The sequence below is a fragment of the Trichoderma atroviride genome, chromosome 6 (assembly GCF_020647795.1).
Source record: "Trichoderma atroviride chromosome 6, complete sequence".
Lineage (NCBI taxonomy): Eukaryota > Fungi > Ascomycota > Sordariomycetes > Hypocreales > Hypocreaceae > Trichoderma > Trichoderma atroviride.
The window spans coordinates 3,750,974-3,775,532 of NC_089405.1; the positions used below are offsets into that span (position 1 = coordinate 3,750,974).

Here is a 24,559-nt window from a genome sequence, read left to right on the forward strand (position 1 = left end):
TTCCTTCTTTTTCTCTTGAATGCACCTGTTTACTTGTGGTAGTAGATACTCGTATTCCTGCAGGACCCAAAGTATGGGCTGCATGCTGACTGATCTGCTGCAGAGCAAACACCATCCCGCTCCCGCCGCAGCGATAAGATGGCAGGATTACACGTATGTGCATACATGGTACATGGATGATGCAGAATGTCATGTTAGTTTCTTTTGGGGTACCGCAATCGTTGATTATGTCGCATGAAGTCATATTTGGGGCTTATCGCACTTTTCCGGGAGGGTCTCCAGGGTAGACAGATATGGATGGCTTCAAGTTCAAGTACCTGCAACTACATGCACCAAAAAAACAGGGCTGGTCGACGCATTCAGCAGTCTCGTTGTTTCTGGCTGCTCACGGCTTCATATTGCGCGGCCACGTTGTTGAGCCATGGATGGAATATAGAGGGCCACCAACATCCATAAAACTCAATCACATGGTGCGGCCAAGGTTCGAGAGCCAAGCCCACTCTCATCTGGCGATGGCGCATCTCCGCCTTTTTGGCTCGCAAACATCTGTTTAACCGACATACGAGCACATGTATGCACTTGAACGGGGAGACTATCGGTGAGCCTGTCTGTATGTACGCGTGTCGTGCCGGGAAAGGAAAAGAGAAAAAACTGGTGACAAATTGCAATGACCGACTGCTGGACAATCGCCTTGCCTCGCCCCATCCGCCATTATCGTCGTAGCCGCCTTTATCACAAAAAACCATCGGCACCAATGGGCTCCATGACAGCTGGACTCGCAGGTCCCGGCCCAGCTACAGTACATGCACATTCAGTCTTTGCAAACGGACTTGTACATGCACACTGTATCTCCCTGTGCCATTACATACAGCAGACTGCATGTACATACGTGGTTTGCGGAGCCTCCCCTCCCAATTGATGCGGTGCTCTGCTGGCTAGCTGCTCATCAGGCCCCAAGCGCTGCGAATGAGACGGCACCGGGCAGAGACCCTTGCTGTGCATAGAAACTCTGCTTTGTATGGCATGGCGTGAACACGTAGGATCCCGAACAAGTCAATCATGCCGCAGAGCAGAGATTTTAGCAGAGCCAAGTGCCTACATCAATGGATGGACCAATGGATGGGCCGATGGACGGGAGCAATGAGTTGAGATGCTGAGGCAAGACGGAGCAAAGAGGAGAGGAGTAAAGAGGAGGGCATCTGCTGTTCTGTGGTGCATATGCAGCACATCTTGTACAACAATGGCTGCATGGTTTGTTTCATCGACATCATGCCGCTCACCAATAGTCAGTCACTAACAGACCATCACCAACCAACCGATGGATGCCTGATGACTCGTCCAGAGCCCCCAGTCTGGAGACCTGATGCGACGTTATCGACAGCATCCCACGACTGAGAAGCAGATCCAAGCTCTGCTGCTCGCGACCCCATCTCGGTATCCTCTTGCCTCCATCCAGGCATTATAAACGTACAAGTAACCGTCCCCGTCCACATGTACAAAGTCAGGCGTCCTCTTACCGCACGGTGGGCCAGCCATTATCGCCAGAGCCCGCCTCTCTGAGCCCTTGGCTAGTGCCTTAGTGCTGCCAGCAGTCTCCGTACTATCCCCAAAGGCGCCCAAGCAGGAGGCATGGGGGATGAAGATACTTTGGGGGGATGCGCAGTAGCTTGTACTTGGACATGTGCCTGAATTCTGTAGATGGTCAAAGTAGACGGTACCTGCTGCTCTCTCCATCACAGGCCAGGGTCTCGTTTTTCTGACGATTTTCTGTCGCCCCCTGCAACCCAAAAGCGCCTAACAAGTCGTTATGCAGCAGCAGTCCCTTTCCAGCCCTTGCCTTTTCTTCTTCTTTGCAATTCTTTCTTCCCTGGATCGGATCTTAAAGGGCATCGTCGCTGCATCGTCACCGCATCGCTTCTCTTGTCCGATTCTTCTTGCCATTTCGCTGCCCCTCCTTGTTCTGCACTAGACTTTATCTTTTTGCCTGCCGCGAACACCAGCTGCTCGTACACGCCTCTTCCAGTGAACTGGACGCTTATACACGGGCAATTACTCACTACAGCATCGACTCACTGCTGCTGCGACACAGGCCCTAATACCCGCCAGGCTCTAGTTCCAGTGGCCCAGCCAGCCCAAGCAGAAAAGCTGCTGCTGCGAGGACCCGCCCTTTCGTCACGCTCCCGTTGCCGTGGCCCATCCTGGTGCTGGACTCGCCGCAAAGTACCCTGGCGCATCCACTCGCCGCAGAGGTACTTGTCCGCTATTAGGTGCCGTAGCGCTGCCCATTTAGAGGTGCCGCTAGCGGTAGCAGCTCCATCACCACCGCCTAATAAGCACAGCAGCGGCATCAACAAAGAACCTCCCAAAACATTTATCAATCTCCGCCCGTCTTCATTCTTCGCTCTTCTCTTCCCGCCAGCCTCTGCGCCCGCCCGCTCTACAGTCGACCAGAAGCCCCAGCCGCTGCCGCCATGGGTATTTGCCACTCGACGTGCTGCGGAGGTGAGTCCAGGCGCCGGCCCTGCTGCTCGCCGACTTTTGCTAACGGCCGATTCCTTGTTTCCAGGGCGAGCCCGCGATGGCCTCTACGAGCCCGCGCTCGCCGACAGTGAGCGAGAGGCAGTCGCCGATCTGCTCCAGTATCTCGAAAACGTGCGTCTATCCAGGGCCTTGATGATGCTGCTGCTGTTCGATGCTGCCGGCCATCATTCCTCCGCTCTTGTTGTGTTTCGAAGCTGACCCTGTCTACCCCCCGAGTTGCAGCGCGGCGAGACCGACTTCTTCTCCGGCGAACCGCTCCGAGCCCTGAGCACGCTGGTCTTTTCCGAAAACATTGACCTACAACGCAGCGCCAGCTTGACCTTTGCCGAAATCACAGAACGAGGTATGCCGTGTCGCCAAACAGCTTTCGCAGCGGTTTCCGGAGCTGCCACGCAAGGGCGGTGACGCAGGTGCTGACTCCAAACCACGTAGATGTCCGCGAAGTCGACCGCGATACCCTCGAGCCCATCTTGTTTCTGCTACAGAGCCCCGATATCGAGGTACAGAGAGCGGCCAGTGCAGCGCTTGGAAACCTCGCCGTCAACAGTAAGAGAGCTCTTCTACATACATGTTGGACAAGATTCTAACCGCCGCGTGTCGCGCATGCACAGCCGAAAACAAAGTACTTATTGTCCAGCTTGGCGGCTTGACTCCTCTCATCCGACAGATGCTGTCGCCAAATGTCGAAGTCCAGTGCAACGCCGTGGGATGCATCACAAACTTGGCTACGCACGAAGAGAACAAGGCCAAGATTGCCCGGTCAGGGGCTTTGGGTCCCTTGACCAGACTGGCCAAGAGCAAGGATATGCGAGTCCAGAGGAATGCCACCGGAGCTCTCCTGAACATGACACACTCTGGTGCGTACTTTTTAGTGTTTCCATTCAAAGAAATTCATTGTGCCTTGAATTTTTTTTTTTGGTGCCGAGGATATGGACTTGAGCTAACCGAGTCTGCCTTGATATCAGACGAGAACCGGCAACAGCTTGTCAACGCCGGCGCCATTCCCGTCCTTGTCCAGCTTCTGTCTTCTCCAGATGTCGACGTCCAATACTATTGCACGACCGCTCTGAGTAACATCGCCGTTGATTCCAACAACAGGCGGAAACTGGCTTCTTCAGAGGCAAAGCTCGTCCAGTCCCTCGTCAATCTCATGGACTCGTCGTCGCCCAAGGTGCAATGCCAGGCCGCTTTGGCTCTCCGCAACTTGGCATCCGACGAAAAGTACCAGTTGGATATTGTACGAGCCAACGGACTGCACCCACTGCTTCGCCTCCTCCAGTCATCATACCTCCCTCTCATCCTCTCCGCCGTCGCCTGTATCCGCAACATCTCAATCCACCCCATGAACGAGTCTCCCATTATCGAGGCCAACTTCTTGAAGCCCCTGGTTGATCTCCTGGGCTCCACCGACAACGAAGAGATCCAGTGCCACGCCATCTCAACGCTACGAAACCTGGCTGCCAGCTCGGATCGCAACAAGGCGCTCGTGTTGGAAGCCGGAGCCGTGCAGAAGTGCAAGCAACTGGTGTTGGACGTTCCCGTTACCGTCCAGTCGGAAATGACAGCCGCCATTGCCGTCCTTGCCCTGAGCGACGACCTCAAGTCTCACCTGTTGAACCTCGGAGTATGCGACGTCTTGATTCCCCTTACCCACTCGGAGAGCATCGAAGTACAGGGCAACAGCGCTGCTGCCCTGGGTAACCTGTCTTCCAAAGGTGAGCGCGCACAACCGTTTCTACCAAAGATCCCTAGCTAACAGTGACCATTAGTTGGCGACTACTCCATTTTCGTCCAGAACTGGAACGAGCCCAACGGTGGCGTCCACGGATACCTGTGCCGATTCCTGCAGTCTGGCGACGCCACTTTCCAGCACATTGCTGTCTGGACACTGCTGCAGCTGTTCGAATCTGAAGACAAGACGCTGATTGGCCACATCGGAAAGGCCGACGACATAATCGAAAACATTCGAGGCATTGCCAACCGCCAAGTCGAAGCGGACCCCGAGGCGGAAGAGGAGGACGAAGGAGAAGTCATCAACCTGGCGCAGCGATGCCTCGAGCTTCTTGGCCAGAGCAGCCAATCAAAAGCACACATCGAAGGCTAAACGAAGGTTGCCTCGGTTTGCTTTACCGACCCCCCGAGAACGATGGTACTGGACTTTTTATAAATGTTGCTTTAAATCCCGTAAACTAGATTGCGAGGAGGATCAGCGTGGCATGGTGAGGGCGATGGTGTTTTAGGCGTCTCAAGCTTTTTTTTGACTCAGACTAAGCCATGAGGCGCTCTGCCTTGACATCCGAGCTTCGGAATTCTCCTGGGAAGGAAGCCTTTTGCGGTTTCAACCCTCATCACGTTTTGCTTCCGCGGCTTTTTTTTTTTGACTTGATTTTTTTTTTCGTTTTGGTACTTTCACCTCCCCACTTAGCGAAGAATTCCCCGAGGGCGTGTGCTATTTCAAAAAAAAGAGTCCGATTTAACGAAGACGACTACGATGTCGTTTACATGATCCGAAGGAGAAAATAGTGATTCTAGCGGCATGCAAGTCAAAGTGCCATGCTCCCAAGATGGCGGATGTCTTGCTTTTTCTCTTCTCTTCTCTTTTTTTCATTCTTCTTTTTCTTATTTCCTTTTGTACAAAACATATTACGCAGCCAAGAACTGCGACTGGTTCAGCATGCACGTTGGAATGAAAGTAGAGACAACAAACACAATGATGAGGGTGGACTTGAATGTTTGGGTTTGAGCAAAGCAGATGTACTTAGACGAAGGATATTTTTACATGCTTGACACCCGAATGCTCGCCTGTTTTTGCCCCCGTTTGTCTATCTAGATGCTGGTGACTGGACTTGTTTAATGATGCTATACGTTACTTGGTACAACCGTGCCGTGCCCCTCGTTATGTGTGTGTGTTTTGATAGGAGTCTAGCGTGGATAGTTGTTGGATATCTTGAATGACGAACCGTAGAAGCTGAGTGTTGTGTGTCATGAGTCTATTTTGAGGAGGCCGTCACTGGCCCATTGGCGGTCTTTCCAGGGCAAAATTTTGCCGATAATCTTTCCCTGGATCAAAGCCAGTGGCAGCGGACCAAACTGTCGTGAGTCTCGCGAGGCTGGAAGATTATCTCCCACGATCCAGCAATGGCCCTCGGGAACCTGCCATTGTCAGTCTTTGCTCATATACATCTCTGACCACACAGTTGTCCTAGGATTATTCGTCCATACCTGAATCATCTGCTCCTCGCCCCTCTCGCCCGGCGTTCCCAGCGAGACGTAGTCGCCCGGCAGGCCAATGACGCGCTTGACGCCGTGCTGGGTGGCGAAGATGGGGATCTTGTAGAGGACGAGGTCGCCGACCTTTATGCGGCGGCCGAGGCGGGCGGTCATGTCGGCGGCGATCCAGTCGCCGTCGACGGTGAAGGTGGGCAGCATGGAGGGGCCCTGGGCGGGGGAGACTTGGACGAGGTGGGAGAGGGTGAGGTGGGCGAGGCAGGTGATTTTGAGGGTGGAGATGGCGAAGCGGAGGGGGTGGCCGATGAGGTGGGAGATCATGGTGATGGCAATGGTGATGATGGTGTTTATGGTGGTGAGAGAGGGTGGTGTGGAGGGGGCATTGTTTTGTGAGAAGGAGTGAGATGAAGGATTTGAGAGGAGAGTTGAAAAGATGATTGTATGAGATGAGACGTGTTTATGATGAAGCGGTGATGCTTTAAGAGAGGATGCAAAGTTGAGGTTGAGATGAGTTGATATGAGGCCATGACAAGCACGAGAGCAGTTTAGGTGCTTGCTGGACCCTTTACAGTGAGCGCCTCTCATTGGCCGTGCTGTTCATTTTTAGTGCTCCAGGGGTCCAGTAAGCTATGACGCTATTTTTTCCGGGCTCTCTTTGAACGGCTACTTTGCAGACACTATTTGTCCTTGTTCCCCTCTATTGCTGGCATTGCACATGGGCCATAACTTTTGAGTTGGGGGATTCTCTTTTATTTTGTGGTTTCTCTTCAATTGGCGCGCCTCGTCGACAATGGCTACTTCTCGCTGCATCTGCGACTCTGCGAGATTCGTCGCCTCCAGAATATCCTGCAGAGCTCCCCGCCAGAGCTTGCTGCCACCCGCGTCCGCGATATCGTCCTCGTCCTCGCCCTTGCAATTCCGCCCCGTCCAGCGCCAATTGAGATTCTACGCCGGTGCTTCGAAGCCCTACCGGGGCGGAAACAGAGGCCCGACCAGCGCCTCGTCTGGAATCGCAGACGACAAGGACCGCGGCTATGACCGGCGCTTCACGACGCAAAAGGACATTGAGCGCTCCGGCCGCGACCGTCCGCCGTGGGACCACGAAATCACCGACCCGCAGATCATGGTGATTGACAATGGCAGCGCCGAGGGGCCGCTCGCAACGCGCTACGTCCTGACCAAGCTCGAGGAGGGCGAGTCGCTGCGCATGATGACGCCGTACGTGCCCGCCAACGCGGAGAACAATACCCCCGCGAAATATGCCGTCTGCAAGATTGTCAACAAGCGCGACGAGTACGAGCGGTTGAAGCAGCTCAAGGAGAAGAAGAAGGTTGCCGTGGCGGGCAAGGCGAAGACAAAGGAGATGGAGCTGACGTGGGCGATTGGCGGGCACGATTTGAGTACAAAGTTGCGGCAGATGGGCGGGTTCTTGGGCAAGGGGATGAAGGTGGAGTTGATGATTGGGAAGAAGAAGGGCGGGAGGGCGGTGGAGGCGGAGGAGGCCAAGGATGTGTTGAAGAAGGTGAGGGAGGAGATTGAGAGCCAGGGGGCGAGGGAGACGAAGAAGATGGAGGGGCAGGTTGGGGGGACGGTGCGGTTGTATTTGGAGGGGGTGAAGAGGTGAAGACATTTGCAGCGGATTGCGTGATGGAGACTTGGACGGATGGTGGTGTTGGTGTATATTTTGGGGTATCCTGTGTATAATAGAAGCATATATATGTGTATGTATGAGTGTGTACTATAGAGCCCTTGTAGCCTTTGAACTCTGGTGGCAGAATCTATTCCAGGCGGCATTCTCAACGCAAAGCAAATCTCTATAGATGAGCTGTATATTCATCTTCCCAATATGATCAAGCCAGAACCTACTTTTTTTATGATGCCTGCAACGCCCAAGTCCCACGAAGCCAAAGAAGAAGAAAGAAGAAGGAAAATCCATCAGTCGCCATGATTTTGTTGCCAGTCATAAATCCCATCATAGAATCTCGTCATCGTCGTCATCCAGCATCGGTGCAGCTACCGTTGGCTGAACAGCAGCAGCAGCACTCTTTACAGCATTCTCGCCATCCATCTCCTCATCCGTCTCCCACTCCCTCTCTTCCTTCTCTTCTTCGTCACCATCCTGCATCAACACCGCAAACGCATTCTCCTTGCTCTTCAGCACATCTTTATTGATGTCGTCCCACTTCTTGGCCCGGGTCTGCACGACGCGCGCCTTGCTGAAGCTCTTCTCCAGCTTCTTGCTCATGCGCTCGACGACGGCCTCGGCCATCTCGAGGCCCTTTTCCTGGCGCCGGCGGCCCTTTGCCGAGACGGCGCGGCCGCGGCGGACTTTTTTGGTGACGCCGGCGTTGTGGCGGGCGGCGAGGACGGACGGTCGGGGGACGGCGGCGGAAGTGGACGAAGAAGATGCTGGGAGAGTGGCGTTTTTGAGGGACTTGTCGATGTTGATGGAGGGGGGATGTTGCGCGGCGGGCGGCGCGAGAGCGCTTTGAGGGGGGCTGGGAGTGCTGTTAGCTTTTTTTGCTATTACATAGTTAGTTGACGGTTTGAATTACCTATTTTCTGAGTTTTGGCCATGATGATTAAATGGGAATATGGGGAGGAAGAGTTGGTTGGTAGCGCTTTGGAGATTTGGTGGTGTAACTTTTTTTACTGCGATTGAAATTTCCCATGCTGGCGGGCAATCGATAACGGATAAGGCCCCGCTGGACGGGAGGCGGCAAGTGGGGCTGCGAGTGACATGCCTGAGGTACGCGTATACTTCTGAATAGGTTTGATTTAACAAGATTGAATTGCGGTGATGGATATTCAATTGAAATGCGTAGACTGACAACGGTTATTAAGTACCTACATGACTATTTGATATTCAACTATTTTGTAGGGACTTTAGCTTTGAAATACTAGTAGATAACGCCTTGTTATGCTAGGAAGCACAAAGCGAAATAAAAGATGGTACTGTTGGAATCGAGGTGAACAAATATACAGGCAGCTTGGCATCTAGATTTTGTAGTTGTTACCTCTATATGACATACAGCAGCCTGGTAGATGCATGGCTTGGCTAGCTTGTGTTAAGTTTATTACCATGCATCAAGTACAGCGAATTAGCGGATGACACATTTTGGATCATGTAAGTTACGTGTACCTATACGTTTTTCAAAACCAGCCACAATAGCGCAAACAAACAAGCAAACAAGGCGCATTTTCTCGGATACTTGCAGGCTGCATGCAATATTACCCTGTCGTCACACCGCCTCCTATGCCTCCTATGCCTATATAAATAGGCAGCCGCAGTCGTATCCAGAAGCAAAGGCTTCTCCTCATCCTCCACACCAAGCTGGTTGAAATCTCATTACTAAGAGCAATTACATTACAACATACATAAAGATGATTGAATTTTTCACTGGAGAGGACATTGCCAGTGGGGATTATAAACTGTCAAAGAGCCAAGATTATGACAAGTTCCTCTTGGGGCTAGGTAAGGATTTTATCAAATCATGAATGTTTATAGGATTTGCACTCACCCCGCAGCAGGTATTGCGGAGGCCAGACGCAGCGAACTTGAATCCGCCACGCCACTGATTACCATCTCCAAGGATGGAGACGAATGGAATATAACGGAGAAAAGCGAATTGGGCATTAAAGAGACTAAATTTCAGATGGGCGAAGCATTCGACGACGTCCTTTTAAATGGAGTCGGAACCAAGAGTATTGCATCTGAACATGGCCCTTTTTTGATTCTGATGCACACTCCATTGGATGGTAGCGACATGGTCTCTGTTTCTCACGAATTTTTGGAGAACCAGGTCCGTGTCAGCCTGAGTGTGAGGGATGCAGCTGCTGTTAGGATTTTTGACCGTCTCTAGAGGAATGATCCTACCTATGGCTCTTTAATATATCGCTTATGCCTCACCCTTATCTTTGCATCGTAAAAAAAAAAAAAAAAGAAACCTTGTCGTAAAAAGGTTCCCTTTCAATGTCTTTCAATGTGTCTGCAAACTGTCTATTGTGAGTGCGTGAGCTAAACACCTAGATTATCGCTTTATCAAGTCCATCACTAATCCTACACATATTACTATCCTCTAATCCGTATTCCTACCCATGCTTGTGGTATATTGCCCTGCGCCATGTATGTTAGAGTCGAGTGTTGTCACCTCGTCCAACGCCAAATAAGCAAATTGTTTCCTTCTTATATCCATTACTTATGCATTTTCATCTCCTCCCGTCCACCATGAAAAGGATGTATCTGGCTGTATGGCCGCCAAATTCCAGTATGCCTGCAGATTGTCCATTGCCATCAAGTTGAGGGCGTCGCCCCCGCACGACACATCTTGAAGACTCGGCTCTGGAATCGACGGTGTTTCTGGACTTGAACATGCCTGATTAAATGATGGTTTGGCCGGCTTATTATTGTGGTTATTATTTCCCATGGGCAGCCCCAAGACTTCACAGGCAATGGCTTGAACTTCGTGTAGGTTGCTTCCGGCCTGGGGCCACACGTTGGCCATTGCCTTGTGACATCCGATGCTCATGCGGATCTGGTCTCGCGCCACGGCGAGCTTCTGACCACGAAGGATATATCGACAGGCGGCGAGAAGCGAGAGAGTTCCCGTGGTGAGCATGCAGACGACAAATGGCGTGTGGCTGCATGGCTTTGTGGGCAAGGCGAGGAGGCCGATTTGCGCCTCGGCTGCGCGGATGCATTTGATGGTGTGGATGCTTCTGAATTCATTGCTGGGATCGGAGTGAGCTCCTGCTGCTGGGGGCGCGGAGCAGCTGGAGATGCATTCCAGGGGATCGAATGCGCAGTTTGAAAATGGTCTGTGGAGTCCTACGGTTGTTCTGCAGTAACATAATGTCAGCACAAGACGCTTGATGGGCAGGCAGCATATACTAACGCATGGAGAGCCATCATTGCTTGGAATAGCAGCTCATCAATCTGGCCGTCTGCCGAGAAGACGTCCCGTTTTGACTCTGGCAAAAGGAGAAGCCACCCTTCGATGATGGAATCGACGGATTCCAACACTCTGGGCGAAGATTCTCCGGCATCAGACGAATTCTTTTCCAGCGAGAGAGCTCTGGACATGGCATCAGCCATGCCGCGGACGCCTCCGATGAGGTAAGCAAAGGATGAAAAGACTGTGTCTTCCGAAAGAAACTCTCGCGAGTCGAATTCTTGCCATGTCCTTGGGCGGGGAATAGTCTACAGTGTAATAGTGAGCAGCCGGATCCATGTATTCACAAGACATTCCATGTTCTTACCCCACGCTCGTATTCTTCCTCCTCACAGGGCAAGTCTGTGCTTGCTTCGACGTGATAAGATGGAAAGTCGGCGGTTCGCCTGATGGCGGAATAAAATGCGTCGACAATGTAAACTTGCCACCAGGTCCGTCGCCATGATTCTTCCAGAACGGAGTCGCCGTTGCCGTGGTCTGTTGCGAATTCGCGGCGGTGCATGCCCAGGTCGAGCGCGAGTTGTCTCGCTATGCCCATGTGTATCCGTGATTTGGGGACATTTCCGCGCCAGTATAGACAAACGGAATAGATGAGATGGCACTGGACCATGAAGGAATTGATCGACGTTGTCGGTGTTTGGGCAAGCGTCGAGGATACCAGTTCCTCCAACCGAGAGCACTTTGGCCGCAATGAAGGCTGATGGGAGCTTAGATAGATGCTGCCGACGAAGCGCATCATGTACACCAGCGGTTTCAGCTCATCTTGCCGGGCCGGATCCTGCAAGTACTGCTCGAAGAATCTCCGGGGAAGCACACAGGGGTGATAGCGATGGAAGCAGTTGTAATAAGCATCGATGAAGGCGTCCTTGGTGATGTCAATGGATTGCAGGTCTGATGTAGCAAGGACGACGCTCGATGTCGACCACGAATCATCTGGAGGAGTGAAGAGACTGGGATCCAATGGCTGATTTCCCATCAAACCGTCTCCAAGTACATCCAATGAAGCATGTGAATCATCCCTGCCAGTCAAAACATCAGGCGTGCTGGCGGTCCCGTCAACGCTACCGGCTGGAGAGAGATGGCCGCCGTTCTTGGCTGTCGTCAACGCGGCAATTTGGCTGCGACGAGCTGCCAGCGCTGCTCTATCAAGGCCTCCTCGCCTCGACTTGGTGTAGCTGCACTCCTTGTTCTCCTCACTGCAGCGATTGCACCGCGGCTTCTTTGCATCGCAGCGGACATGGCGGCTCCGACAGGGCAGACAGGCTAGCGATACGCGAGACCCAGAGCCTCCTTTGGGGGAACCAGTCTTGCCTCCTGACCGCTGTGAGGCCTCTGCATCTGGTTCTCTCTCCTTGTCCCGTGGCATGATCAATGACAGGCTGGGTTGGTGGTGGATTGTGATTTGATTTGCTGGCGGCAACTTGATGCCATCCAAGGCACTAGATCGAGGGGCTGGCAATCAAAAACCGGGCGGATATCCACGATAATGCGGGCAGACACCCACTTAGCAGAGAGAAAGGCAATGCGTTTGCCAGTCCTACGAGCTGCCAGAGGTACAATGCGGATATGAAGAGCGTGGTTAGCGACTTTGACTCGGGGCCCAGCACGTTGTATACCGTTTTGAGACGGCCGGGTATCCGATCCGGGTATCCGCCACCGCCGGCTACCCGCGAGCGATTCAAGCTTATATCAACCTTTTTTTCCCTCTTCTCTGCCGGAGATGCACAATTCGGGCTGGTGTGTCAGTAGGCGGAAGAATTCGAAGCGGACGGATCGGCCAGCGAAGAATTTGTGCCGCAATTGGAAAATGGGTGCTGGAAATCGGAAGCTTTTTTGCGGCGCCATGGCTGTCGGCGTATGATATAGGCGCGTACTGTGCGTAGTTGCTGTCTTATGGTTGAGTCACAGATCGGGAAAAATAGGATGCAGAGCTATAAGATTTCCTGAGAGTTTTTATTAGTGCTGAGAATAAGATGTTCTATTCATAGCTACAATTACAGTATATGGTTTTAGTATTGGTGGTGCCGACCTGGACAGTATACGAGTCTCGGCCGAGGAGTTGAGAAGACTTGCGGCAACTAACAATATGCCCGCAACCTAGAAAGGTACCACAAAGAAAAATGTATTCAGAGGGTCATAGTAGAGCAGTATTAATCGCCGATTACTTCATCATAGTCTCCCTGCTGACTTCGTATTGTGAAACCTCCTCTTAATAATCTGCTCGTAACTGCCTTTTACAACTTACAGCGGCGCCCTTTGACCCCTGTACTCTATATCTCGCCTGTCGGCTACCGCCGTTATTCAAGCGATAACCGCCTCAGCCGGCTTATTAACGTTCGGCACTCTTGTTGCACGAAGAGCGATTCAGGCTCGGCGACCGGTTCCCGACCTGCGAAGTTTGCTAGATCGCCTTATGTAATACTGGACGGTCCGCTCTCAAGAACCTTAATCTTATTAGCATTTCCAGAGTGAGAAACACCAAGACATGTAGAAGCATATAATCATATGCTCCCGCAAGAGCAAGCACCAAGCATTTTCTGATCCTGAAGCTTCTCCCAAAGGCAAAAATGCACCATGGGCCCTCTCTATGAACAGTTACAGCGTCTACCAGCTAATTTTGCCGTCTTGGTTTGGGACCCATACTGACAACTATGGCCACCCGCTCGGGTATCCGTTTAGCTTGTGAGGCCACGCCGAAACGGCAAAGGGATTTCAATCGCGCAACTCTTCGTTATCGAAAGGTCTCGGGATGTCTTTGAAATCGTCCTTCTTTTTTCTTTCAGGGCGATTTGTAGTGGGACAAGATTTCTTTATAAAAAAGAGCTAGCTGGAGCTCTTTTTCTATAACGACCTCATTCAATACGATCAACATCAACTCATCAATTTGGATATAGTTTCTCAGCTCATTCGTTTTATACACTCAACAACGCACTCGTTTTTATTATCTCAAAAAATGGCTCAAAAGATTGTCATCGTTGGCTCTGGTTTCTCCGGCCTATTCAGCGCCTTATCCGCCAGGGGACTCATCGAACAAAACAAGGACCGCCTTGGCAATGGTATCGAGGTTGTCATTGTCGCCCCTGAGCCTAAGCTCGTGGTCAAGCCACGTCTTTACGAGGCTGACGCTGCTAGCAAGTACGCTCCGTTGGAAGAGCTTTTGCACGCTACGGGCGTCCGTTTCACTCGAGGAGTCGTTGATGTGATCCGGACCAAGGATAAGCAAGTGGAAGTGGTCAGTCCTACGGGCGAACGCTCGAATCTTTCATACGATAGACTGGTTTTGGCTGCTGGTAGTCGTCTGGTGAAGCCAAACGTTCCCGGACTGCGGGAGCACGCGTTTACTATTGACAACATCGCTGATGCGACCGACTTGGAGGTTCATCTTAAGCGCTTGGCTTCTCTGCCCTCGAGCCCAGAACGGAACACCGTTGTTGTGTGCGGTGGCGGATTCACTGGTATCGAGCTTGCCACGGAGCTGCCTCGGCGCCTACGGTCCATCTTTGGCATGATGGAGAAAGTCAGGGTCGTTGTTGTTGAAAAGGCAGACGTGATTGGACCTGACTTGGGAGAGAATCCTCGCCCGGTCATCACCCAGGCCTTTAGCGATCTCCAAGTTGAAACCAGGCTTGGCACTGCTGTTGGCTCGATTGATGCCAGCGGTGTTGTCACCTCTTCCGGAGAACGCATCGCCGCCCTCACCGTTGTTTGGACTGCTGGCGTAGAGGCCACGCCGTTGACGAAGCAGGTTCCCGGCGAGACGGACGATCGAGGACGGTTGATTGTCGACCGTGACCTTCGTGTCCCGGCAACCCCCGACGTGTTTGCCACTGGCGATGCGGCTTGCGCCCAGACGGACGACGAGGGCAACTTTACGCTCATGTCGTGCCAGCATGCCATGCCTCTTGGCCGCTCGTGCGGTTACAATGTTGCTGCTGACCTTCTCAAACTGCCCAACCAGCCGTATCACATGCCATCGTACGGAACGTGTCTCGATCTTGGTGGCTGGGGAGCCGTCGTGTGCAATGGATGGGATCGAAAGGTCACCAATTCGGCTGGACCGGCAAAGGAGATCAAGACCTGGATCAATGGCTGCGTTATTTATCCTCCCAAGGCAAACGCAAAGGAGGCTTTCGAGGCGGCCGACCCTGCGGTCAACCAGCTTCTGGTGCTGGCATGAGCTGTTTGAACTTTGTTAGTTGCTGTGCTCTATGATTGTCGTCTTCATGTTGGATAGCTATTAGAATCATCAACAAGATAGAGCGTGTCTAGAAATAGAGTAGAACAAGAAAGACTAGAGTTAAGCTAATGGATTTGATTCTCACTCACAACGTGCGTCTTTATCGGCAAACACGGCGTTTGTAGGAAATATAGGAACGACAAATCAATAATTATAAATATGCAAAGCGATATGTTCTTAGGTAGTCTTTCATCATAGCCGCGCGGTAGAAGGAGTATGAAAATGCCATATTGGCTATAGTCACGAGAATAGCTGCTAAATCTAATCCCGCGGGTGTCAAAGCTTGCTTACAAAGGAGACCAATCGCCCTTGTAGGCCCGAGATGATTTCAAATCGTAACTTGTAGCTCTGAGTGTGACCAGAAAAAGGTGAAAAGCATCTGGGTATTCACCTGGTCCCAGTCGTTGCTCTAGCTCCGCTGCGGTGTAGCTCCTTTTTTGTAGCAATCAAATCAAGGAATGAAGGACCATTTACCGTTTTTGGATCATTACCCTGAAATAATAGGTGCACCGTTTCGACATGATAATGGCAATTATGTAGGTATCATTGCGGTATAAGTCGGGAGCTCTAATAATTGGTCGTTGAGATGGCCAAAGCGGATCTAGAAGTGGATTTTTCGGGGTTATGCGGTAAATTCGAGGGATTGATCTGGCCGCAATACACCGCGGGAAATCTGCCGCGGGCGTAGAAACACAGCAATGTCCGCCATGGCCTTGTTGCGATGCCATTTTACTTACCATGTAAAATGTAGAGAAGAGTTGAATTTGTCACCAGCTGCAGTTGGTTGCGTATAACTGATCTGGGACCTTAAAGAACAATGCGTGTATATAAGGCCCTGAGCCGTCCCTGATGTGGACGATAACAAAGGATCCAAGGGTACTTTGAGTGAAAAAAAAAAAAAAAAAAAAAAAAAAAGATTAAGAAACATCACTTCAAATCGACAACATGACTGCTACAGATCCGCTTCAAGGCCTTCCTGACGACTACGTCGTCACATCTCAAGCTTTCACCAAACAAACCTACCGAGACGTATATCCCGCCATCGACCCATCAAATGCCGCCCTATCACAGAAGGGAAAAGTTGTAATAATCACAGGTGCAAGTAAAGGCATAGGAAGAAAGGTATAGTAACTAAATCCCGGCTATTAGAAAGTCTTACTCATCTTGTGTTGAAGGGATTTGCTCGTTCCTTTGCCATCGCCGGAGCTAAAGGAATTGTGCTTGTTGCTCGTAGTCTCAACCAGCTGCAAGAAGCAGCTGAGGAGTTGGGAAAGGAATTTCCAAAAACCCAATTCTTGCCTCTTGCGTGCGATGTTCGAAGTGAAACGTCTGTCAAGGCGGTGTTTGAGCAGATCCGAGCTGCTTTTGGAACTGCCGATGTGCTGGTGAATAATGCAGGCGCCAGCGATGGTGGCCAGCCGCTACGCTCTACCTCTGCAGCCGCCGTTTGGGAGCCTTTTGTAAGAATAAAAGAGAGTTCATGTTGGTTTTATAATGCTAACGCTTCTCTAGGAAATCAACTTGAAGGGTTCGCTCCTCATGGTCCATGAATTTCTCAACCTCATTGGTACCTCCAACGAGGCCACTATCATCAACGTCTCTTCTGCAATGGGTTTCATCGTCATGCCCGGAAAGACCAGTTATTGTCTATCAAAGCTTGCCCTGACTCAGCTATCTCAATTTATTGCCATGGAGAATCCCAATGTGCGAGCCGTCAGTATTCATCCGGGAACCATCATGACGGATATAACACCTCCTTGGCTGGCCCGGTTTTCTAGGGATACGCCGGCACTGGCTGCTGGCTGCGCGCTTTGGCTGACGACCAAGGAAGCTTCTTTTTTGAATGGACGATATGTCAGTGCCAATTGGTCTGTTGAGGAGCTTGCGCAGCGTTCGGCGGAGATTGTTGAGGGGAAGAAGCTGTTGGTACAGCATACTGGAGAGCTTGCTTACTAGCAGATGGCGAATTGTTAGCAATTAGACTGCAGTTATGGCCGCTTTCTATATTACGTACACATATAAACAATGAATAAAACCCTCCTACAATACCCATGCGGTATCATGTACATGTAAGAAGAGTGTGTGCTGCAATATGCTTCTCGTCTCCGCATGCATATCATATGATTCATACCAAGTTACGCGTAGATGACATGTATATGTACGCACGAATTAGTCATTGGAAACTATTTCCTTGGAATTTTCAACACCCTAAATCTCAGACGCACCAGGTTGTCATTCCTCATTTACGTACAGGTAGCATCCGAACTGGAAATGTATGACCTGCAGACAGGGATTGGGGCGCTCGCAGCCAATCACGGCGTTCAGAGTGAGACATACGTATAGAGCAGCAGGAAATGAGTTTCAATAAACGACAGTCTCCCGCGTCTCCTGTCTTTGTGGCTTTTTTCTTGTTCTTTTCTTTTTTTTATGTCATTTTGGTATAAGTAAGGCGTGTTTCTCCCGGTTTTCATCATTGGGACGAGATCAATAAATACCTCGGATGGGGCGCGGGGCCGGCTTCGAAAGCAGATCGATCCCCAATTATACCGCCTTTAAGCTTTTGGCGGCCCAAGCAACGCAAAACCAGCATCAACATTACAATGAAGAACCTCTTCACCGTCGTCGTTGCGGGCTCTCAGTATTTGCTGCATCCTCAAAAATTGGTACGACACGACGCGTCAATTGCAGGCTGCGAGAGCTCCATCTGTGCTAACATTGAGCAACTGTTTAGGGCACGATTGAGCAGACAATCAACCCTGATGCACTGATTCCAGTCACTCTCCTCACGACAAGCGAGATTAACAGCGATGTTGACGGCATTTTGGATCTATTCGCTGCCGTAGACGACGTCTTCCAGTCTGATTTCGGCGGCATTCTGGTAGAAAAGCCAGACAAGGACAACACCATCGGTCTCATCCAGAATATCGGTCCCCGGAGCAGCAGGACCGTGGTCAGGTTGCAGCAGATTGAGGCTGAAGACAAAGCCGAGACTGATGCAGGTGGCTTTGGAGATCTGCCCTCTGGTCCTTATTTCCTTCACGGGCCGAACCTGTACCAGGCATGGCGACTCTATGACGACGTCTTGGATGCATTTACCTATGGAGTGATTCCTAATAGTATAAACAACACTGAAGATGGGTATGTTTCTCTACCTCGTGCCCAGCCGATTGAATGCGTGCTCTAATGCGAGATTACAGATATGAAGCGCTGTCGTCCCTGTCAGACAATGGCTCGTTCAAGTCTATTGCCGTACCTTCTCGGCTCTACCATCCAGCGCCGTCTATTCGCAAACCCTTGTCTGGAGTCCGAATATCCATCACCGATGCTGCGTCGCTCAAAGGGGTTCGCACGACCTTGTCGAGCCGAGCCTGGACGGAGCTGCACGATACTGAAGCCACCGAGACGGCAGAATTTGTCAAACGCCTAATTGACATGGGAGCTATCATTGTAGGCAAAACCAAATCGTCGCAGTTTGATTCTGGCCGAGAATGGGTCGATGCAGGAGCTCCATGGAGTCCAAGGGGTGACGGATATCAAGACTCGGGTGGAAGCGCAGCCGGTGCTGGAGCCAGCGTCAGCGGATACGACTGGATGGAATATGCCATAGCGCAAGATGGTAAGTTGAGCTCAACTGTTCTCATTTTGAGATTGGGGAATGAGTAGTTTACTAACTGTCTAGGCTTTGATGGAATCCGTGAGCAAGCGCGTGTCCATGGTGTATACTCGATTCGACCCTCAGCCGGTGCTATATCTCTGGACGGATGGCAGATTGATTCCCAGTAAGTCAAGTACAAAAAAATAATAGTTAGGGGGCTATGAGGATGAACTTTATGCTGATGTGTGTATTCAGGAATTATTCCGCAGCTGGCTTCTCGAGCCGCAGCCTGAAAGACTTGCTCAAAATTGTTCAGGCAGTATCAAACATGACAGACGACAAGGTCGCGTTTCCCAAACGCATCATTTACCCTTTGGACTTTGCTTCCGTTTTTGAGGGAAACCAGGCCCTCACAGACACATTTGTCGCTACGTTGGAGCATTTCCTTGGCATTCAAGCTGACAAGATAAGCCTGTCGGAGATTTGGGATTCCGAGCCGCCAGTTGAGGCCAATGGGCAGAGCCTTGAAGAATATATGAGGCAGGTGAGTGTATTCGCGCCAGGCATCTCCGACGGTAATACTTTACATTACTAAATATGACTCAGGCTCCCTTCAGCTCCTTTTGTGCCGACTTTTACCACCAATATGAGGATTTTCGCCGAATTTACAAGGAGAAATTCGGGCATGTGCCTTATGTCGAAGCAACTCCCCGATTCAGATGGTATGTCCTCCACGGGGTCAGATCAGACAACTGCCCCAGACTAGCAGTTTGTCTGATAAGCCGAGCAAGCCAAGATGCATATGCTGAATAGGGGATAACCATTGCCTAGGCGTGTCGGCGAAAACGAGTCCGCAGAAGACGGTAGCAGCCACCGCGAGCGAATTGGAGTCTTTAAAACGTGGTTCGGCGAGAACGTCATGCCGACCCTCCAAGACTCCGATAGCATCATGATCCTCCCTTTCGGGCCTCACCATACAGTGCATTACCGCGACGACTTACCACAGTGTGTTGACAATTAATTATATTGCATGAAGGATTCCAGTGCATGCAGCTAATGTAGTGCAGAGCACCGAGCAGAATCGATGGCATTGGCCCTGGGGCTCTGGCTCCTCTTCTGGGACTGCCGCATCTTATCGTGCCTTGTGAGCTTCCTCTTCTCTTTGCTGACGCATTTCATTCCCACTCCCTTGACTTGTTCATCTCCCTTTTCATCTCCTTGTTCATATTTGCCAAAGAATCAGTCAAATGGGCTAACCAACAGCAACGACAGTCGCACAGACGACATATCGCTCGCGAGTAACGGCTAGAACAGAGAGCCGTCCCTTTAGTGGCTCCGTCATGGGCCCTTCCGGAAGCGACATGATGCTCATTCAGCTGGCCAAGGCGGCGTTTGAGCACGCAAAGTGGCGGTCACAGGTCGATGCTGGGCGCCTGGCCTTTCCAGAAGGCTCTAATGCAGCTTGAAGCAATAGATAAAGGGTCGAGTCGTGTCCAGGTGTCATGGGTCACAGCGCCGGTGGCGTTATGCTAGCTTCTAGACTACTCCTCGTAGAACACGATGCTGGGACAGGTCGATCGGAAGAGGGCTGGTGCTTCTTTGAGGCGCTCAGCTGCTCGATTTGCTGCAACAGGGGCTTCGGATGTCTTGCCTCATCGCCGCGTTTTCTAGCATGCGGGGACAATGAGGCTGCCGCGTTACTGCATTCGATCCACGGCCGGGCGCCACAATTCGTTGGTTAAATGCGTCTCTCTCCACCCTTGTGTGCCGCTTGTTGTGCGTCTCTCAGGCCTATCAGGCGTGGTATACGCAGCATCGCGTTTCCCCCGATCCGGCTCCCTACAGGAACCTCCAGCAAAGCCCGCAAAGACGTGCGGAGAAGCAAACAATAGGGCCCCGAGAAACGAGACATCCGAGACTCGGGGGCCGTGGCGCTGGATCCGTGCCACCGTTACGCAAGACTAACTGGCAACCAACTGGCCCTTTTCTTTGAGACGTCGATAACGACGATCGGCCGCACCCGACTAAGAGCTGCGGAAACTGGGGCTCGAGCCGCGAGCGGCTCCCAAACCCTGTCAGAAGAGCGTGGTTGCATTGCATTACTGCATGAGCGCATGGATGGAGCCAGGCAAACAGGCCTTCGGACGCTCTCCGTGGGGCGAGTCCGATGACCCTGCTTGTTCCGTTTCTTTCGGCGTACTGTAGGTGAGTTGGGTGAAGCTGGAAGGATGTGCTGGAATTCGGACCTGTAATTCTCTCACGATGAAGGCGAGGTCGAGCACGATAAATTGCAGGCATTGGCCGGTTGCCATGCGGCGGTTTAGCCAGATGTTGTCTCTTGCGTCTGTTGGTGGCGGAGAGTCTCACAGCGTGTCTTTCGGCGTCTAATTCACGCACCATCGGCTTGGTGTTGACTGAGTGATTGACTCAAGTATATATATATACGGCATTCATTCACGACAAGGACCAAGTAGGATATATTTCTGACACTTTTCCACACACAATTTTCAATGCTTCTTCTATAAGTATTATCTATACAAGGAGCCCTTCACTTATACATCGGCATCAGCAACCACAGCCGCAGCCATGGCGGTCGGATCTGCAAGGGACAAGTTCCCCAACGACCTACTTCTGGTGCAATTCCTGCGATCAGTCAAGAGATGCGCCGGCCAGGGGCCTTACATCTACGACCACTTCGGCTTTGAGAAGACTCTCGAGGAGCTCATAGCAGATATCCTGCGGATGCGCGATCTCATGCGCCAGCAGTTGCCGGCGTCTGAATTCAGTGAACGAAGCGTTTTCAAAGAGAAGAGGCCGTATGTCGCGGTGCTGACAAGGAGCGGCTATGAGTTTATCGTTGCCTTTTTTGCGACTCGCGTGCTGGGAGGAGCGGCGATGCCATTTGGTGCGTGCAATGCGCATGGCATACCATGTTGATCCAACTAATGCGATGACCTCTAGGCTCTGGTATCCTCCCCGAAGAGGCGCGATATTTTGTCGACAGCTCAGAGTCGCTCTGCATCCTCGCTGGCAAAGATTGCTACGAAAAGGCCGAGCGAATTGCGGCCATGTCCGGCGCCTCGACGGATCTCAAGCCTGTGGCCATCCCCATCTCATGCAATGCCGCGCCCGTAGGCACAATCGACATCACCATTGATGAGACGCTCAACATGGCCCCTGATGGCCCTGGATTGGTCATCTTCACGTCAGGCACGACCGGGCCGCCAAAGGGCGCTGTTCTTCCGCGAATCTGCATGGTGTTTCAGCCAGACGCGCCTCCAAACTGCCAGACGGTGTGCTTTCGACCGCCTCACTGGCTTGGTGGCGCCATCAGCCTGGTCGAGCCCATGCTCACCGGCAAGAAGCTTCACATCCTCAAGGAGCGGGCTGGAGTAGGACGCCTCTGGGAAGTCTTGCGCAGTCACCACATCACCGGAACGGGATTCACGCCTGGTATCTTGCGCGAGATGAAGGAGTGGCTGGAGGCACAGAGCGAGGATGAGCAGGAGGAGTATATCAAAGCGTTTCGGAACATCGGCATCATCTATTGCGCCGGCGCCATGGTCTCGCCGTCCGTGTTGAAGTTTTGGAAGAACAGAACCGGACTGACGTTTAAGAATGTTTATGGATCGACAGAGGTTGGCGGTCTGGCGACTTGGAAGGACCTTGACGGCACAGAGCGATCGGTACGTTTCCAAACCCTTTTGTTCCAATTTCGCTGTTGAATGTACAAAAAAAAAAAAAAAAAAAAAAAAAAAAAGCCTAAACTAACGGTATTCAGGATGCAATTGGCGCTGCAATTCCCGGCATTGAAGTCAAGCTGACAGATGGCAATCACGGAGAAATCTGTGTCAGGAGCCCATTCATGCTTAGGAAGTAAGTTCTGTATAATAGCAATACGATTGTGAAATTGGGATTATGCTAATAGACCTGCCAAAAGATATATTGGAGACAAAGAAAAAACAAAAGCCGCTTTCGATGCCGACGGGTATTTCAAGACAGGAGACTTTGCGGAGCGCAAGGATGGCGAATTCATCTTCTCTGGCCGTGCCAATGCTGACTGTACGTCTTTACTGACAACATGCTCCTCCCACATTCAGTTGCCTAGTATGCTGATTAGTATTCTCTAGATATCCTGTTTCGACACTACCGGATACCAAGCGTCCAAGTCGAGGTTGTACTTACAGCTCTCCCCTACGTGACCGAAGCCTGCGTTTTGGGCGTGCCAGACAATGAAGCAAAGGAAATATGCGCCGCCGTCGTCCGTCTCACTCCGGAGCAGGAGCAGCTGCAGAGACGGCATTCCGAGCAGACGATCAATCTCGCACGCCTGCGAAAAGACATGAACGAGACACTGCCGAAATACATGCTCCCTGTGTTGGTGAAGATTCTTGGTCCCGGAGAAGAGATGCCGCAGACGGTCTCTCAAAAGCCCATCAAGAGTCAGATCATCAAGAGATATTTCGGAGTGGACAGGTCGTGGTCTGCTGAGAACTCTGTTTGCGGGGTGGAGTATTGGGGAAGCATGCCTGCGCCGGTAGAGGCGGACACGAAGCCGTGGGATTGGCTTGGCTTACAAAGGGCTGATTTTAAGGGTGAAGCTTGAGGGTATTCGAACAAAAAGAGAAGGGGATATGGTCCGGCCATATATGATGGTGAGGGCTATAGTTGTGGTGGAAAGGTGGATGGTTCATGTGTCGACTTGTGGGTATATGGGATTGGTTCTGCTTCAAAGGCGCATTGGCGGTATACTGTAGCTGCATTGATTAATTGGTTTTCCTGATAGGCAGATGATGCTTTTAAATGATGATATGATGGCATGATAGATTGGGGCGCATACTTGATAAAGGTTGCAAGATATTCGGGACGGTATGCCTCTCCTACAGGCGATGGTTCTTGTCGCTCCTCCGCTTGGCTTTTTGTTCCCAATCCCATGTTTCGTGGCGTTGGGGGGTTTCCAAGTACCTGTTCAGGGAGTAGCTTTGGTCCCTTTTCTTGGAGCTGTAACATGTTATCAACACTGCTTTTCGCATCTTGCGTAACATCTAGCTTACCTGGATGACGATTCTCCATGCTGTCTACCACTGGAGTTGCTGCCGCTACTCGGCTTCTTGGAGGCTTTGCTTGGGTAACCTTTCTTATCCATGGTTGCTACTGTCGTGTGACTGCTGTATAGTAGAGAGAAAAATTGCAAACTGTAATGATGGTAAAAGTATCATGTGCATTTATATGGCAGCTGGCCCAAATGATCGCCATTCCCAGGATGGATTCTCTCGCCCTGCCTGCTAGCCAGGTAGGTGAGGCCTCTCCATTTTAGCAGACAGACCCCTGGATAATGTTTCACTTGATTCCACCAGGTGACGCATCTTGTGGTGAAATTTATTAAGTCTACGCAATTCACGCCAGTAATGCAGCAAATCTACAAAAGAATGAAGAGAAAAAAGGGCTTGGTGAGGCACTGCCCTGGGCCGTGATACAGCTATGGGGCTGCTGACATGAATGTTTGCTCTGTTTGTAAGACAAAGCTACGCTTTTGCTCCCAATCTTCATTAACATGTATTGTTGACTGGCCCATGCCGTATTTTCAGGGCAAGAGACGATGCAAATATTTTACACCGTTGGTGTAGATGATGCCTGCCGTGATAGTTGGAGCTCTGATGGATAGCCAGTGGTTGAAGATTAGATAGAGCTGATGGAAGTGATTGGGCACAACACCGTATGTAAGCTGACATATACATGAGCCGCAACCCTACTCCAAATATTTCTATGCAGATCAGTTACTGGCTGGCGCATTGGAGCAACCGTTCATTGCGAGGCCGTCAAAAGAAAAAAATCTTGGCGAGGAAAAAAAAAATGCCAAAACTACGAGGCATTCAGGTACACAACGGCGGAAGATCTGCCGAATCTCCACACACATTTCGCAGTTGGTGCCTGATTTTTAATTTCTAGTAGCGTGGGAGCCTGCTGTGCTGTTCTTGAGGCTGACCTGTGGGTGTTTTTCAAGGC

General features: G+C 51.3%; 11 protein-coding genes across 11 annotated transcripts; 7 read left to right on the forward strand and 4 right to left on the reverse strand.

Moving 5' to 3' along the window:
• Positions 1-2,471: 2,471 nt before the first annotated feature.
• TrAtP1_011867 (uncharacterized protein) lies at positions 2,472-4,645 on the forward strand (the record flags this gene model as incomplete). Its single annotated transcript, XM_014084904.1, has 7 exons — positions 2,472-2,502; positions 2,567-2,652; positions 2,764-2,884; positions 2,974-3,087; positions 3,153-3,398; positions 3,507-4,256; positions 4,311-4,645. 7 exons carry the CDS (start codon positions 2,472-2,474, stop codon positions 4,643-4,645), a joined length of 1,683 nt encoding a protein of 560 aa, XP_013940379.1.
• Positions 4,646-5,523: 878 nt separating this feature from the next.
• On the reverse strand, positions 5,524-6,090 carry TrAtP1_011868 (uncharacterized protein; the record flags this gene model as incomplete). Its single annotated transcript, XM_014083472.1, has 2 exons — positions 5,524-5,694; positions 5,764-6,090. The coding sequence occupies 2 exons, from the start codon at positions 6,088-6,090 to the stop codon at positions 5,524-5,526; spliced, it is 498 nt and encodes a 165-aa protein (XP_013938947.1).
• Positions 6,091-6,422: 332 nt separating this feature from the next.
• TrAtP1_011869 (uncharacterized protein) lies at positions 6,423-7,393 on the forward strand (the record flags this gene model as incomplete). The annotated part of the gene is made up of 1 exon (XM_014083387.2): positions 6,423-7,393. Exon 1 carries the CDS (start codon positions 6,560-6,562, stop codon positions 7,391-7,393), a length of 834 nt encoding a protein of 277 aa, XP_013938862.1. The 5' UTR covers positions 6,423-6,559.
• Positions 7,394-7,741: 348 nt separating this feature from the next.
• Positions 7,742-8,346, reverse strand: TrAtP1_011870 (uncharacterized protein; the record flags this gene model as incomplete). The annotated part of the gene is made up of 2 exons (XM_066115288.1): positions 7,742-8,292; positions 8,325-8,346. 2 exons carry the CDS (start codon positions 8,344-8,346, stop codon positions 7,742-7,744), a joined length of 573 nt encoding a protein of 190 aa, XP_065971386.1.
• A 738-nt stretch (positions 8,347-9,084) lies between these two features.
• TrAtP1_011871 (uncharacterized protein) lies at positions 9,085-9,677 on the forward strand. Its single transcript, XM_066115289.1, has 2 exons — positions 9,085-9,244; positions 9,301-9,677. The coding sequence occupies exons 1-2, from the start codon at positions 9,154-9,156 to the stop codon at positions 9,630-9,632; spliced, it is 423 nt and encodes a 140-aa protein (XP_065971387.1). The 5' UTR covers positions 9,085-9,153; the 3' UTR covers positions 9,633-9,677.
• Positions 9,678-9,755: 78 nt separating this feature from the next.
• Positions 9,756-12,643, reverse strand: TrAtP1_011872 (uncharacterized protein). The gene is made up of 3 exons (XM_014084907.2): positions 11,029-12,643; positions 10,665-10,969; positions 9,756-10,608 (listed from the first exon to the last, which is right to left on the reverse strand). Exons 1-3 carry the CDS (start codon positions 12,085-12,087, stop codon positions 9,969-9,971), a joined length of 2,004 nt encoding a protein of 667 aa, XP_013940382.2. The 5' UTR covers positions 12,088-12,643; the 3' UTR covers positions 9,756-9,968.
• A 548-nt stretch (positions 12,644-13,191) lies between these two features.
• TrAtP1_011873 (uncharacterized protein) lies at positions 13,192-14,994 on the forward strand. The gene has a single exon (XM_014084908.2). It carries the CDS (start codon positions 13,675-13,677, stop codon positions 14,896-14,898), a length of 1,224 nt encoding a protein of 407 aa, XP_013940383.2. The 5' UTR covers positions 13,192-13,674; the 3' UTR covers positions 14,899-14,994.
• A 781-nt stretch (positions 14,995-15,775) lies between these two features.
• On the forward strand, positions 15,776-16,914 carry TrAtP1_011874 (uncharacterized protein; the record flags this gene model as incomplete). The annotated part of the gene is made up of 3 exons (XM_066115290.1): positions 15,776-15,781; positions 16,134-16,418; positions 16,471-16,914. 3 exons carry the CDS (start codon positions 15,776-15,778, stop codon positions 16,912-16,914), a joined length of 735 nt encoding a protein of 244 aa, XP_065971388.1.
• Positions 16,915-17,558: 644 nt separating this feature from the next.
• TrAtP1_011875 (uncharacterized protein) lies at positions 17,559-20,019 on the forward strand (the record flags this gene model as incomplete). The annotated part of the gene is made up of 9 exons (XM_014084909.2): positions 17,559-17,621; positions 17,690-18,096; positions 18,156-18,574; positions 18,638-18,737; positions 18,809-19,097; positions 19,160-19,275; positions 19,385-19,558; positions 19,621-19,697; positions 19,826-20,019. 9 exons carry the CDS (start codon positions 17,559-17,561, stop codon positions 20,017-20,019), a joined length of 1,839 nt encoding a protein of 612 aa, XP_013940384.2.
• A 1,120-nt stretch (positions 20,020-21,139) lies between these two features.
• TrAtP1_011876 (uncharacterized protein) lies at positions 21,140-23,159 on the forward strand (the record flags this gene model as incomplete). The annotated part of the gene is made up of 5 exons (XM_014084910.2): positions 21,140-21,458; positions 21,515-22,239; positions 22,335-22,429; positions 22,494-22,615; positions 22,684-23,159. The coding sequence occupies 5 exons, from the start codon at positions 21,140-21,142 to the stop codon at positions 23,157-23,159; spliced, it is 1,737 nt and encodes a 578-aa protein (XP_013940385.2).
• Positions 23,160-23,433: 274 nt separating this feature from the next.
• TrAtP1_011877 (uncharacterized protein) lies at positions 23,434-23,699 on the reverse strand (the record flags this gene model as incomplete). The annotated part of the gene is made up of 2 exons (XM_066115291.1): positions 23,434-23,554; positions 23,608-23,699. The coding sequence occupies 2 exons, from the start codon at positions 23,697-23,699 to the stop codon at positions 23,434-23,436; spliced, it is 213 nt and encodes a 70-aa protein (XP_065971389.1).
• Between the last annotated feature and the right edge of the window lie 860 nt (positions 23,700-24,559).

Coding starts and splice junctions, on each gene's coding strand:
- TrAtP1_011871 (XM_066115289.1), top strand. CDS start 9,154: ATGATTGAATTTTTCACTGGAGAGGACATTGCCAGTGGGGATTATAAA. Junction 9,245..9,300: donor CAAGTTCCTCTTGGGGCTAG/GTAAGGATTTTA, acceptor ACCCCGCAGCAG/GTATTGCGGAGGCCAGACGC.
- TrAtP1_011872 (XM_014084907.2), bottom strand. CDS start 12,087: ATGCCACGGGACAAGGAGAGAGAACCAGATGCAGAGGCCTCACAGCGG. Junction 10,970..11,028: donor AGGAAGAATACGAGCGTGGG/GTAAGAACATGG, acceptor ATTACACTGTAG/ACTATTCCCCGCCCAAGGAC. Junction 10,609..10,664: donor GCAATGATGGCTCTCCATGC/GTTAGTATATGC, acceptor ATGTTACTGCAG/AACAACCGTAGGACTCCACA.
- TrAtP1_011873 (XM_014084908.2), top strand. CDS start 13,675: ATGGCTCAAAAGATTGTCATCGTTGGCTCTGGTTTCTCCGGCCTATTC.